Source organism: Cajanus cajan, chromosome 6, assembly GCF_000230855.2.
Source record: "Cajanus cajan strain Asha chromosome 6, NIPB_CcT2T_4, whole genome shotgun sequence".
NCBI lineage: Eukaryota > Viridiplantae > Streptophyta > Magnoliopsida > Fabales > Fabaceae > Cajanus > Cajanus cajan.
Genome location: NC_138522.1, coordinates 20,718,770 through 20,732,827, shown reverse-complemented (window position 1 = coordinate 20,732,827; position 14,058 = coordinate 20,718,770). Strand labels below are relative to the sequence as shown.

At 30.8% G+C, this 14,058-nt stretch overlaps 2 protein-coding genes across 3 annotated transcripts; both read left to right on the top strand.

The window, feature by feature from the left end:
* Positions 1-6,397: 6,397 nt before the first annotated feature.
* Positions 6,398-9,368, top strand: LOC114916705 (uncharacterized). Of its 2 annotated transcripts, XM_083076849.1 has the most exons (3): positions 6,398-7,893; positions 7,977-8,288; positions 8,375-9,368. In XM_083076849.1, the coding sequence occupies exons 1-3, from the start codon at positions 7,304-7,306 to the stop codon at positions 8,553-8,555; spliced, it is 1,083 nt and encodes a 360-aa protein (XP_082932975.1). In that variant the 5' UTR covers positions 6,398-7,303; the 3' UTR covers positions 8,556-9,368. The 2 variants fall into 2 exon arrangements, with proteins under 2 accessions (XP_082932975.1, XP_082932976.1); XM_083076850.1 differs by having other exon boundaries at positions 7,977-9,368.
* A 36-nt stretch (positions 9,369-9,404) lies between these two features.
* LOC114915541 (uncharacterized) lies at positions 9,405-12,188 on the top strand. Its single transcript, XM_083076106.1, has 7 exons — positions 9,405-9,531; positions 9,763-10,013; positions 10,160-10,372; positions 10,468-10,560; positions 10,632-10,733; positions 10,820-11,143; positions 11,789-12,188. The coding sequence occupies exons 1-7, from the start codon at positions 9,405-9,407 to the stop codon at positions 11,795-11,797; spliced, it is 1,119 nt and encodes a 372-aa protein (XP_082932232.1). The 3' UTR covers positions 11,798-12,188.
* Positions 12,189-14,058: the final 1,870 nt, after the last annotated feature.

The window sequence follows — 14,058 nt, the reverse complement described above, 5'->3', positions numbered from 1 at the left end:
CCAAGCTAGTTTCAAATAGTTATCTTGTGTTCATTACACAAGAAAACTACTAAATTGCCTATCAAACACCTTATCGACTTGTAAGTATCTGCTTTGAATCTTTATGGATTCTTTTTCTACAATTTTATCAAACAAAAAATAATTTAATCCTATAATTATTTTTGCAGGCTTTGGAGGCAATAAGCTTGATATTGTGGGGTTTTCGCGAATATTTAGGAAGAAGCTTCAATATATTGCCCCCAAAGTAAGTTAACTATTAACTAAATAGTAGTTAGAGTTCAATAAAAATATATTTTAAGTATGATTTATTTATGTTTTATATTATTGTGCACACATCAAGTTGTTAATCATGAATGTGACTATTATGTTATGAAGCATATGCTCATCATCATTATATAGGCAATACATTAAGGACTCATGGAGAAAGGTAATACATTTTTAAATCAAATTTATTAGTTTAATTGATTCTACAATAGTGTAATGATCAACTAATGTTTGAATTATCTATATTTTGAATTAATTATATAGGTATTAAAAAATCCTCATCCATTTTTGTATGAAGACATGGAAGATATCCATAAGAGATGAACATCTTTTTTCTTTCTTGTGGAAATTTAAAAGGAATGATTACATTTTTGTACATTGTTTTACTTTTATTTGTATACATTAGTTATATATCTATGCTTTAGTTTTATCATCTTGCTATCTATCTATATATCTATATATATATATATATATATATATATATATATATATATATATATATATTAGTGTGCAGTGCATTGTTATAGTTTGAGTTATGTACATTAGAATTAATTAATGACACTTATTATTAATTTATACATTATATAAATTTTTATGAGAAGTTTAATTTATACATTATTTCATTTTAAATAATAGATTTTTTATATATGAATTTGTATTGAAATAGACAACAATATGTTGATTTTAATTGCTTGGAATGTACTAAAATAAATATTTGTTATACAGGTGTGAAAAAATTCAAAAAATGAGCTACATTTAAAAAACATACATTCTATCATGAGTGTGACGTTACCCATAATAGAATGTGAACATTCTATGATAGATGTGACCTTACCTAACAAATAATGTCAAGACCTATCATAGAATGTGTGTACAAGAGTCTTATATGACCATATATTTTGTATCTCTACAATGATGGGCGTTAACCACTCGACATAAAAAGTAAACATTCTATGTTGGATGTTAACTCATCATAGAATGTATAGACATTCTATATTGTCAAGATTTATGTTGTGTCCTGAGTTGACATAAAATCCAAAGTACCTGTCATGGAATGTCCTCTAACTCTTTGCATTAGTGAGAATAAAACTTTTCCATTTTATCTTTTCTTGTGTACTCTACTCGAAGGTAATTTAGTACTTTTATTTATTCTCTTTGTATCTTTATTATTGCCTTTACGTATTTCCCCTTTCATGATTGATCAGTTAAACTCTTACAATATGCAAGAGAGTAATGCTTTATTTTCTTCTTGAGCTTTTTTTTCTCTTCTCTTTTCTTCTCCAGTTACGTTGTTGACAAACACAAGCACAACTACATTGATCATTTTCCAACATCAGGATTGAAGTTTGTCCACATGAAACTGGACCAAACCTTGCGTTGGTCGTGTAAAGTGCAACATTGACAGTCATTTTTATTGATTCAAGTATCTTTGTGTTGCTACTTGCATTATAAGTCACTTGGGCTACTTTGTTACTACCAAGACAACATGGTATTCAGGCATTCCCTCGCCCCAATTGGACCTTCGACATGAATTACCATCAAATCACTTTTGGCCTTGACTGTAAACAGGTTGTGAATACAAGGAGTTTCGCGAACAACGACTCTGAGTATCTTCTCAAGAGCTCTTTGGAGAAGCTGAGTCATTTTCAAAACTGACCTGTTTAGTTTACTCGTAGACAAGTCTACCAAGTTGCTAATTTTTTAATAGGAGTGTCTGAATTTTGTGCTAGTCAATATACTTTTGATTTCAATCCACGTTGTGTCGAATATCTTATCATTGCACATAAAATAATGAGAACTTTTCATTTAAAAAGGAACGAAGGACGTTGTTCAACATGGAATTAATTAGAGTGATACCGAGTACCAATCCCAACTATTGTGTCAAACTGAATTTAATTAAAATAATAAGACTTTCTAGATTTAGGCACTTTGATGACATCTAGATGGAAACACAGTAGCTAGTTGAGCTACAATAGTATAGTTGCCTTTAATGATTTTCCTTATTCAGCTTCCATATTCAATGATACGTAACATGCTGGTTTGACTTTGAATACAATCAATGATTGACTACTTAGTATAATTCAGAAACTTCTGTATAGTTCGAAAATCCTTTTGTTTTGGTAAAAAAGTGGGTCTCTTCGTTTTCGTTTGTAAAAGTTTACCACCGAGTGTGATGCATACGTTCAAATATTGAATACACAAATCAGTGAGAATTAGAGAGTTTGAATATAAGAAAAGTGTTGAAAGGTAAGGCTTACCTTTTATGCATGTAAGCTAAAACGTCGAGACTTGTAATGATAACATCGCATGCATGGATACAGAAGGACATATATAACACAATGGAATGCTATATTCTATTTTAAATATTTAATATTTTATTAATTTCATAAAAAAAATATTCCACATTTAATTAAAATGTTACTAGTAATTAATCAAATATTTAATGAATAGCACATTTCACTAGTACAGAAAAGATCTACGAAATCAGGTCTTTAAAATTGGATATGTTAGAACCGATTTTAAAGAAAATGTGGTTTTAATTATGTAATAAATATTTGAGATTATTTTTGGCTAAATTTGCAATATGAAATTATCTTAAAAGTTTAAAAGATAAAAAAGTATAAAAAAATGTGATGAAAAATTTAAATAATTATCTAAGTAATAAATTAAAGTTTTCAAATAAAATATAATAGGATTTTATAACTTTTTAATAAAATCGTATAATTTGGTTGACAAATATTAGATGAAAAATATTTAAAATAAAAAAAATGCAAAAACAAAAGAATGAATACTAAGACAAGAAGCAACATCTTTAAGGAATGGTCTACACAACTGCTTGGGAGCATTCTTCCAAAATGAAATCCAAGAATATAGTTGGCAGAGAGATTAAGCAATAGTAATTAAGTGGTTTTGAGTTTAAAACATTTTAAGGTTTAATTAGATATGTGTTTAGTGATGAATTTGTTTTAAATTTCTCAAATATAATTTTTATACATATTTTAGTTTTTGTAATTTTAAAACAATTTTTTTTATTTCTTCGTGATCATCAAAAGTATAATTGAGAGATAATTTGAGTGAGTTGTGTAACATTAATTATAAGTATTATTTGGATATAGGTATTCATGAACATCCAATAATTTGGTTTGGATTTAGATTAAACTAATAAAGTCTGAACTAATCAATTTTGATTGATTTGATTTGGATCAAATTTATTAGAAGGCATTGTGATTCAAACCATACCAATGAACAATGGATTGATTTGTTTCAGGACAATCAATTTTATTGAAAAAAAATGGTAGATATTTTTTAAAACAAAAAATACATTATTTTATCCTAAAATTTAAATATAAACCTAATATTAAAAGAATGTTAATGATATTCAAGCATAAATAAAAATGTATAAAAACATGAAATTAAAGTAGTCTAACATAGTTTGACAAAGTTCAACATTTGATTTTATCCCTTGAGATTTTTCAAAATGACACCAAACTCCCTTTTATTTTATTAGTTGACACCCACCTCTCTTATTTAATAATTTAAATTTCACACACCATCCCTTTTCCATAATGTTATTAGTTTATTTGCATGTTAAAACTCATTCTTTTTTATTATTTGAACTTTTATACTATGGTTGAAACACTACAAAAAAATGTTAAATAATAGAGGTTATTTTGCAGAAGTTTTAAAAACCTCCTTAAATTATTAAATGAGGTGAAAATATTGCAATTTTTTTAATTAATTTACGGAGGTTTTTTAACCTCTTCTAATTAAATAATATTTTCCCGCTTAAATATTATTTTTCTCTCTTAAACCCGCGCGCGTCCCTCTTCCACTTCCAGCGTCTCTCATTTTTCTGTGAAATTAGAAAACCCTAAACGACATTTGAGTGCCATTCATCCTGGGCTCCGACTTTTCCAGCGTCGTCGACGCCGTTGGCCCCAAAGTTTCTGACTTTCGAGTCGGCGACCCCGTTTGCGCCTTCGCCGGCCTCGGTACCTTCGCTGAGTTCATCGTCGTTGATCAGTCCCATTTGTGAGTTTCCACTTCCTCTACCTTTTGAAGATGCTTTCTAGAAAATTGTTAATGAAGTTGTTTCCTTTGAAGGTTTCGAGTGCCCCAAGGTTGTGATCTGGTTTCTGCTGGGGCACTTATTGTGGCGTTTGGCACTTCTCACGTGGATGTTTTGCTTCCAGGACGCGCTCACGAGGTAATTGCTAAAATGCGAAATGCTTTTGGAATTTGGTTGTAAAGAAATGTTCATTGAATATAGTTGTCTAACTTCTCGTTTGGTTGTGTAACTTATGTTAGGTTCTTAAACTGTATCGCTCTTGTGAAGGATCAGGAAAAGCCGCTCTTGAGGTTTATTCTAAGATTTTTCTCTATTTAGTTTTTATTTATTTATTTATATTCTTATATACCTGCTTGAATACTGACCTCAACAGACACTTTGTTCTATTTTGGTACTGTTGCATGTTATGTATGTTTCTGGTTTTCTTTGTGATTGAAATTTGTCTGTGATTCATTGTTGTGTACTTGTGTTGTTTGCACATATGTATATATCCCACCTGCCTTAAATAAGGAAAAGAGAATTAGAATAATGAATTATTATATGTTACATGATGTTTTAAGTGACGGGGAGGGGCTCTTTTTGGCCGTTATGGGTAGAGAAAATGTTCTGGGGAATTTTTGGCAACTTCATTAAGATGTAACTTGACATATTGAGCAACCCAGTGTCTCCAGTCTCCACAATATGGCATGCTTGATATTGTACTACTCCTCTTCCTCCTCTTGTAGGGAAAATTTTCTTAAAACAATTTTTTTCTTCTTCAGGTTCACTTGCCATTTATGAGAAATATGGTAGAGTGAGTACTTGGAGACTGACAAGTTATTAGTTGTTATACAGGGCACAGTTGACATTAGGTGTGTATCTGTACTTTGAATTTGATTCTCTTCTTGTTTATTGTACTATCTCTTCTCTTTGTGTTGTGGAATTGTGTTGCAGGTGTTGCTGGTTTTGGGTGCTGCTGGAGGTGCAGCATAAATAGTTGTATTTTGCAGTTACTATTTTTACTTGAGTTACTATTTTCTTGATGTACTGCTTTGTGCTTTTTTAATTGCTGTTTGGTTTCCTGGAGAATATAAAACATCCAGCATATGTCTGGTTTTGGTTAGTACTGTAGAGTGTTGAGTGTGATTTTTGTGAATGTTCATTAGTTTCTGAGAAAGCGTTGGGAAATGAAAAGAAAAAAGAACTATGGCTCTTGGTTTTTGCACTTTAGTATTGGTTTTTTTTTTCTTTTCTGTTATACTTTTTTCTTTTCTGTTATCACTTTAGTAATGTTCAATCTGTTATACTTTTTTCTTTCATCAAAGATTTATTTTTATGGGATTGTTTTGATTTTCCATTCTACTGGTTCCTTTGAGAGCGTTTAAGGATCTGAATTGGAAAAACATTTAAGGAAAAAAATTGGTTTTGTTGCTTATAAATCTAATAATTCATTTTCCTTTTTGGCTGACTTATCCAATGACTTTGTTCATGGCTCTATATCAGTGATCTTCTAGACTTACCTTTCAATAATTAGATGTGTATTTTTTATTTTATTTTATTGTCTTCTTAATGGGGTAAGGTAACCTCACTTTATGTTTGTTTCTAATATTCAAGATATCATGATGTTTGTTTGCATTGCACATCGTTTTAAAGCTCTTATTCTAACCAATATAATCAAGATAAGACAAAAAAAAGAAGTAAGTATTTATGTTGTCCTTCGTTACATGGGATGATATAGAGTGAGTTTTTTATCCAACAAATTATCCTTTTTCTTCACTCTTATGTCACATTTAACAGACAGGTGGAACCTTTATCCAATTACTGTCTTGCTTTTTTCAAAATGGAATCAAATACCTAAGCATCCCTAATTGAATCCATCTTATTAAAGATTAATTTAATGCATATAATAAGTTAGTGCATATCCTAATTAGAATTTGACAATGAAAGCTATTTTTACCATTGATGCAATTTTACCTCAGATTATTGTTTATTTTTTAACCATTTTCCTTTGTTCTACAGAGATACTAGATCCTGTAAAAAAAGAAGGCCATAGGTGGATCCTTTGATAGAGGTTAGTGTGAAAGTCATTTTAAATTAAAACTCAATTCTTTTTCACTTATGCTAATTCTAGCCAATTCCAATTACAGCATAAATAGTTGTATTTTGCAGTTACTGTTTTTTGTTTTTATTAATATATATTAATATATATGTATTGTTCATCCAAAGTTGCAATGCTAGAAACACATCCTCCAGCTGGGAGGTACTATCACATGGCTCATTGGTTGAGTTTGGTTAGTTAGATGATGGTGATTAAGTTAAATTATTAGTTATTTTCCTCCTCCAACTTGTTGATTTCACCGCTAAATAATGCACTAAACCCACAAGAAAACATAATCAATTAATTGTCTAGGCTAAAACAAAAACATACACACAACATTAATCTGTGTATGTCATTCTTCTTTACCCAAAATTCAATTGTCATGTAAAACACCAAAGACGAGAAACATGAACTAAAAAAAAATTTGAAACCAAAATTTGAAAATAAACAGAAATTTTCAAATTTCAGTGACATGCAAAAATAAACAAATAAATAAAAAGAAAGCTTGGACAGAGAAGAAGTGTAAGAACAGGCACACACACAGGATTGGCTTGCCCGACTTGCAATTTTGATGCGGAACCTTGTCGCCTTAATAATTGTAAAAAAATGGTGTTTTATGGGTCACCGTCGTTTTCTAAGCAGAAATCATAAATTTAGATTGAATCGTGTTCGTTTTAATGGAAACACAGAAGAACGAAACCCACCATTAAAATTATCTGGATCTGACATTTTTCGACAAGTGGAACATATTAATATTACATTTGGAAGTGGAGCCATTCAAAATGGAACAATAAAAAGATCTAGACAAGAAACTGCACAGTGGAATAAAAAAAGCATATTCTTTTGAACTTCCATATTGGGAGACTAATTTGTTGCGACATAATCTAGATTTTATGCATATTGAGAAAAATGTATGTGACAATTTGATGTATACATTGCTCCATGAGAAGGATAAATCAAAAGACAACCTTAATGCTCGAAAAGATTTAAAAGAAATGGGCTTAAGGCATGATCTTTGGCCAGATGATAATGGAAGATATCACCTTGCTTTGTTTTCACTGACTCGCGATACCAAAAAGTTATTTTTGGAAACTTTGAAGACTATTACAGTGCTAGATGGTTACTCAAGTAACATTTCCAGATGTATTGATGAGAAACTTAACAAAATATCTGGGTTGAAAAGTCACGATTGCCATATTATTATGGAACAATTGCTACCACTAGCAATTCGTAACTTGTTGCCAGACCATGTGACTTCTGTCTTAGTGGAGTTTTGTTCTTTTTTTAGAATGCTTTGTGGTAAAGGCTTAAATATTCCAGAACTTCAATTGCTCCAAGATCGCGTTGTGGTTACACTATGCCACTTAGAAATGTTATTCCCTCTGTCATTTTTCACAGTTATGGTTCATTTAACTGTTCATCTCATAGAGGAAGCAAAACTTGGAGGCCCAGTGCATTATCGATATATGTATCCAGTGGAGAGGTAAACATTTTAATAACTTTAATTCATGATGTCATATTTCAAATATCTTACTAGTGCTCTCTAATTGTTAATCATTTATGTAGGGAATTAGGTCACTTAAAATCTTTTGTGCGAAATAAGGCACAACCTGAAGGATCCATAGCTGAGGGGTATTTAGCTGAAGAGTCCCTTACCTTTTGTTCTCGGTACATTGAAGATATTGAGACAAGGTTCAATAAACCTAAACGTGTTTGTGATGATCCAATTGATAATGAGACTTCTTTTATGTCTTCTATCTTCCCACAAATTGGTATACCAGTAGGAGCTTGCTCAATGTTCACTTTAACTCCAATGCAAAAATTGCAAGCTCATCGGTATATGCTCCTCAATTGCACAATAGTCACACCATTTGTAGAGTGAGTAAAATGAGATAAACTTATTACTATTAGTCTACTTAAAATATTATAGCCATGTGCATTGATTATAATAATTATTTATGTAGTGAATTTAGACAATTCATAAAAAGAAGTTCAAGAGGAAGAAGACCTTCGTCTATGGAGATAGAGAAGAAAGTCAATAAAGAGTTTGTTGATTGGTTTAGAAAGCGGGTGAGAAGTCATTTAGTGGTTAGATATCTTTTTTTTACCATATTTTTTTTTAACTTTGACTTCCAAATTTTCTAGATTATGAATCCAGACACAATGAGTGAAATGTCTACTGATCTAAAGTTTCTAGCACGATGACCTTTGGATAATGTAAGAAGATTTACTGCATATAACGTTAATGGGTTCAAATTTCGAACCTTGGCTCGCGAAGAGGGATTAAAAACACAAAATAGTGGTGTTTTTTTAACATCTAACACATCATGTGTTTCAAGTAGCGTTGATGGCAACTTAAAGCAAGCAGACTTACCATATTATGGGAAGTTAGAAGATATCATTGAGATTAACTACTATGGTCGATTCAGTGTTATCCTTTTCAAATGTAAAAGGGCTGATACTACACGAGATAGAGAGTATAAAAAGGATTGTTGGAATTTTAATTGTGTTAACTTTGATAGATTGATTCATGTTGGCGACCGTGAAGAACATGAACCATACATTGAAGCATCTCAAGCAAAAATGGTGTACTATGTAGATGATGTAGTCAATAAAGGATGGAGTGTTGTTGTACATATGAAGCCAAGAGATTTATATGACATGGGAGAAGAAGTAGAAGAAAATGCATATGAAAATGAGCCATACCAAGAGCAAGAGCTTGAACAATTTTCTAGGCTTAATGATCAATATGTACAATTGGCTACAAACCATCTAAATGATAATATAGTTGATTGAAGTTTGACTCCTAAAATAGCAACAAATTCACACTTGTTTGATTATATTTATTTACTTTTGCACTTCTTTAAAGGTAATAATTTAACTTGTAAATGTTGTGATTATTTCATTTATTGATTATTTTAAACTTGTTTTAATTTTGATAGTATATAATGTTTAATTTAATTGTTCTGTATTTATTTTTCTCTTGATGTAGTCATGCAAAAGTTGAAGCGTTTTAGAAATGCACAAAAATCAGCACCTCAACCACAATGTGATGCACCTTTGACACAAGCTCCAACACATTCTGTTCCAGTAATGAATCCTGAAATTCTTTCCACACCAAGTGATTCCGCACAAGCTCCTGAAGTCCCAACTATTAATGTCCCACTTTCTCATGTATCAACTTCTGAAGTTCCATAAGAAGATGAGACTACTAGACTTCATGTTGGGCGTGAGTCTACACAATGTTGGACTGTTGAGGCAATAGGTATATAAGTATTGTATTTTCACTTATAATTATTATAATATAAACTATATCAAATTTTCTTATTATTAAGTTTTTTTATTGTTTAAGACTCTGAAGACACTGTTAAGAAGATTAAGGTGAAAGTTAGGGGAGTCAATAGCTTACCTAGGGAGTTACGCATCATTGTCGATTTTGATGACCAAGGCCAAGCAACTGGTGAAGCACAAGCCTTGCTTGCTGGATTTCTTGGAACATTGGCTGCTAATTGCAAGTTATTTCCTATGGATTATGATAGGTGGTCTGGACCTTCAGGTGTACCTAAAGCTTATTTTGATGATTGCTTTGAAACAATTTTAAAGGTACGATAATCAGTCATATATAATTTTTTATTTCTACATTGCTTATATTTTTCTTTCTATCTTTACTTGTTTGCATATATTCTCTACTATTTTGCTTATGCAAGATTAAATTTGATATGATATTGACAAATTTTTACTTTTTTTAGCCTCGATTTTATTTTAAGATTAATGAAGCTAGTGCAAAACGGTATTATAAAATGAGTATGGGAAGGAAATGGGCTGCAAATAGGCAAAGCTTGTGGAATGAATTCAATGATCCAACCAAAACAAGAGATGAAATCATAAGAAATGTGCCGATAGGCATAGATAAAGATCAATGGGCTCGTTTTGTTCATTATCGTCAAAAACCATCAACATTGGTACAAATTTGATTGTTTTAAATATTCATTTGTTTTTTTGGATAATTATATGATTACTATGTGAAGTTGAAAAGTTTTAATTGCTTTGTCTATAGGAACTTTGTAAGAGAAATAAAGAAATTCGAAGCAAGCAAGTTATTCCACACACTGGTGGCTCCAAAGCTAATCCTAGAAGAAGAAATGAGTTGGTAATGACACTAAATGTTAACTTTACTAATTAAATTTTTTTCAATATTTGCTCACTCTTTATTTATCTTAGTTGCTAGAAACAGGGAAGGTACCAAGTCGTGAACAATTATATATTGAAACTCATAAAAGGAAAGATGGATCATTTGTAAATGATGCAGCAAAGACCATAGTGGTAAATTTTTCTTTAGAAACATTGATTTCAAGGATTGTGTTTAATCTTAAAAGTTTTTTATATTTGATTTTATTACATGTTTGTAGGAACAAATCGAAGTAGGTTTGACTCAAAGCATAGTTGATGAATCAGAAGTTTCTCCTCAAGATGTTGTTGGTAGAGTGTTAGGGCCAGAGCACTCCGGGAGAGTACGATGCATGGGATTGGGTGCTGTTCCTTCTAATACATTTAGGAATACAAGACTTCGCGTTTCTAGCTTGAGCTCTTCTTCATCTGGTGTTGCCTTTCCATCTTTAAACCAATGGCAAGAGAAATACAACAATTTAGAATCAACTTTTAAGGCCTACATGATAATGAAGGAAGGAAGGATCCCTGAAGAATTAGCTAGTTATTTCACTCCTGAAACACATGTAAGTAATTAATGTGCATACATTATTATCTAATGTGTGGTATTTTTATCTACATGGTTTGTAGCATGATTTTGCTACAATTTTTGGTATTGGTGGCTTTTTTGTTGGTTCATACTCTTTAGTTGCAAGGTTTATATCATGATTCTGTTGTAGTTTCTGGTTAGAATGGTTGTTTTGTTGGTTCATGGTCTTTGGCTGCATGGTTTGTTGCATGATTGCTACTGCAATTTCTGGTTTGGTTGGTTGCTTTGTTGGTTTATAATATTTGGCTGCATGGTTTGCAATATGATTTCTATTGCAATTTTTGGTTTGGCTGGATGTTTTGTTGGATCAGTTCTAGTTTTGGTTGTTTAGACTCCGAATGGACGACTCTCAGTCCTTGATTATTGGGTTGGGAACTAGTTGGCTGCTACACATCTCTGGTTTGGTGTTGCTATTATGGTTTTGGCTTCATGGAGTCGTTGGTATGTAGTTCTAGTTTTAACTATGGGTTATGTTGCTAGTTATATTAACTGGTTGGTCTGTTTTGGTCCTTAGCTAATATAGTCATAGGTGTTTGGAATTGTCATTATCATATAATATTTGTGATATATATTTTTCTTGACTGTTTTTTCTTTTCTTATTTCAACCAAACCATGCTTCAAGTGTTCCTAATACACCTTTGGATGCAAGAGGATCATCTGGTGCTAGTAACCCTTAGTTTGCATATAATGTAATTTGGATTTAAAGTTTAGTATGAGGCTAATTTGACAATGTTATGGATTTTATGTTGTACTTGGATTTATAATAGAAAATTGAATTATAAATCTTTGAACTATATGTTGTGTTTTTGGTTATTAGTAATGGAATTTCTTCATCCATTTTATGTGTATTTTTTTTCCATTAAGTTTCTTATAAATATCAAAAGTGAAAATGGGAAATTGTAATACATGTAGATTATGCAATTAAAATAAGTATAAAATATACACAGGAAAATAGGGAGGAATAGAAACTCCACAAAAATATATTGATTAATGATTGTAATAGTTAATTTACTTTAAAACCTCTACTAAATAATCTTTACTGTTATTCCACTTCAAAGCCTCCAGTAAAAAAACCTCTGCAATTAGCATAACTTTAAAACCTCCTTTAAAAAAATCTCTGCAGTTAGCATAGCTTTAAAACCTCTTTTAAAAAACCTCTGCAGTTAGCATAGTTTTAAAACCTCCTTTAAAAAACCTCTGCAGTTAGCATAGCTTTAAAACCTCCTTTAAAAAACCTCCACTATTAGTGTAGGTTTAAAACCACCTTTAAAAAAACCTCTGCTAAACACTCACAATACCAGAGGTTTCTAAAAAACGCTGCTAATTGCTTGCGGTGAATGTAAATGCGGAGATTTTTAGAAACCTCTGCGATTTATTTTGCGGAGGGTAAAAACCTCCACTAAACATAAAAATAACCTCCACTGTTTAGCTCATTTATTGTAGTGAAAAGTGCATAGGGCAATTAGTGTTGTATTTTTGCTCTTGATTTTGTTCCATTATGACATAGTACAAATACAAAAGAAATGTCATTTACTGATGGATTACACGAAAGTTCATGTGATTAATTATTCCCATTTAAGAATTCTGTTAATGATATTTATCATCCATAATTAAGTTCAAAAAACTTAAATAACTCTAGATGTATCAATTAAGAATGTCACTTTGTAGTTCCAATAGAATGCAACATTAACAAAACTATATTTTTGTTTGTATAAATAAAAAAGAAGACAACCTGGAAAAAAAAGTTACTTAAATAGAGACATTGAAAAGAAAAGATAGTTGATTAGAGAGAATTTGTTAATGAAGAAAGAAAAAAGCCATGCACATTATAGATTTGTTATTTTTTACCTGGACAATGTTTTAGTTTTATTTATAATTTAACTAAAGTTAAATAGAATTAACATTAGAGAGGTTTTTTTTTTTTTTCAAAACTTACAAGGGTGGATTGTATCATTTAGGTTTAGGCAAACTTTAGGGAAGGTTAATGTAATTCTCCCTTAAAATTAAGGTAATCCCTCAATCATAACTAAATTTTCTAAGTTATGTAACATTCCATTTTTTAAAATAAATAATAAAATAAAGTCATCTAAATAATATTTATATTATAGACTTAATTAAATTATTTAAATGAGTTTATAATATATATATATATATATATATATATATATATATATATATATATATATAAAGGATGATTTTAATTAATTAGCAAAATAAAATAAAAAGTTAGTAATGAGTTAGAGAAAAGTCTTTGGGTTAGACTTTTGAGCCCAACTTTGACCGGTCTTATTAAAAAAAATAATAAGAGGAAGCGGGTTAGGTTAGTTTTGCACGTCAATTTTAAACCCTAAGGGTGAGTGTAGTGGAAACCCTAAAGGAGAACCTCAAGGAGCACAAATAGTAGTTATAAAGAAAGAGTAAACTTATGCCTTAAAGATCATCACCTAACATAAGAATGGGAGTGAGAATGTCTCACCTTTGGGTATGTATAACGAGTATGAGTAGTGAAGCAACCCCTAAACCTTTTAGGTTTATTGGGTGGAATTCGTTTAATGTATATGTTGATTGCTTTGATATTAATTTTGTTGTATGATAATTGTGGTTGTAATTTTCGTGGTTGAATTGATGATGTATTGTCATGTGTTTGAAGTATTTTAGGGTTTTGGTGTTGTATGATGTAAGGTTTTTAAGGATAATTGATTGTTGGCATAAATTGGTATTATATAATTGTTCTATAAGTAAATATGTTTATTTTACTTATTTATTCAAGGAATGTTTAAGATGAATTTAGAAGGGTTTGGGAACCCTAGTTTGCGTGATTCTTCAAAGTGCAAAATCTATAGTGGCGTCGGTCATATTAGGTGTGGTTCTCAATGCTAGGTGTGGAGAAGG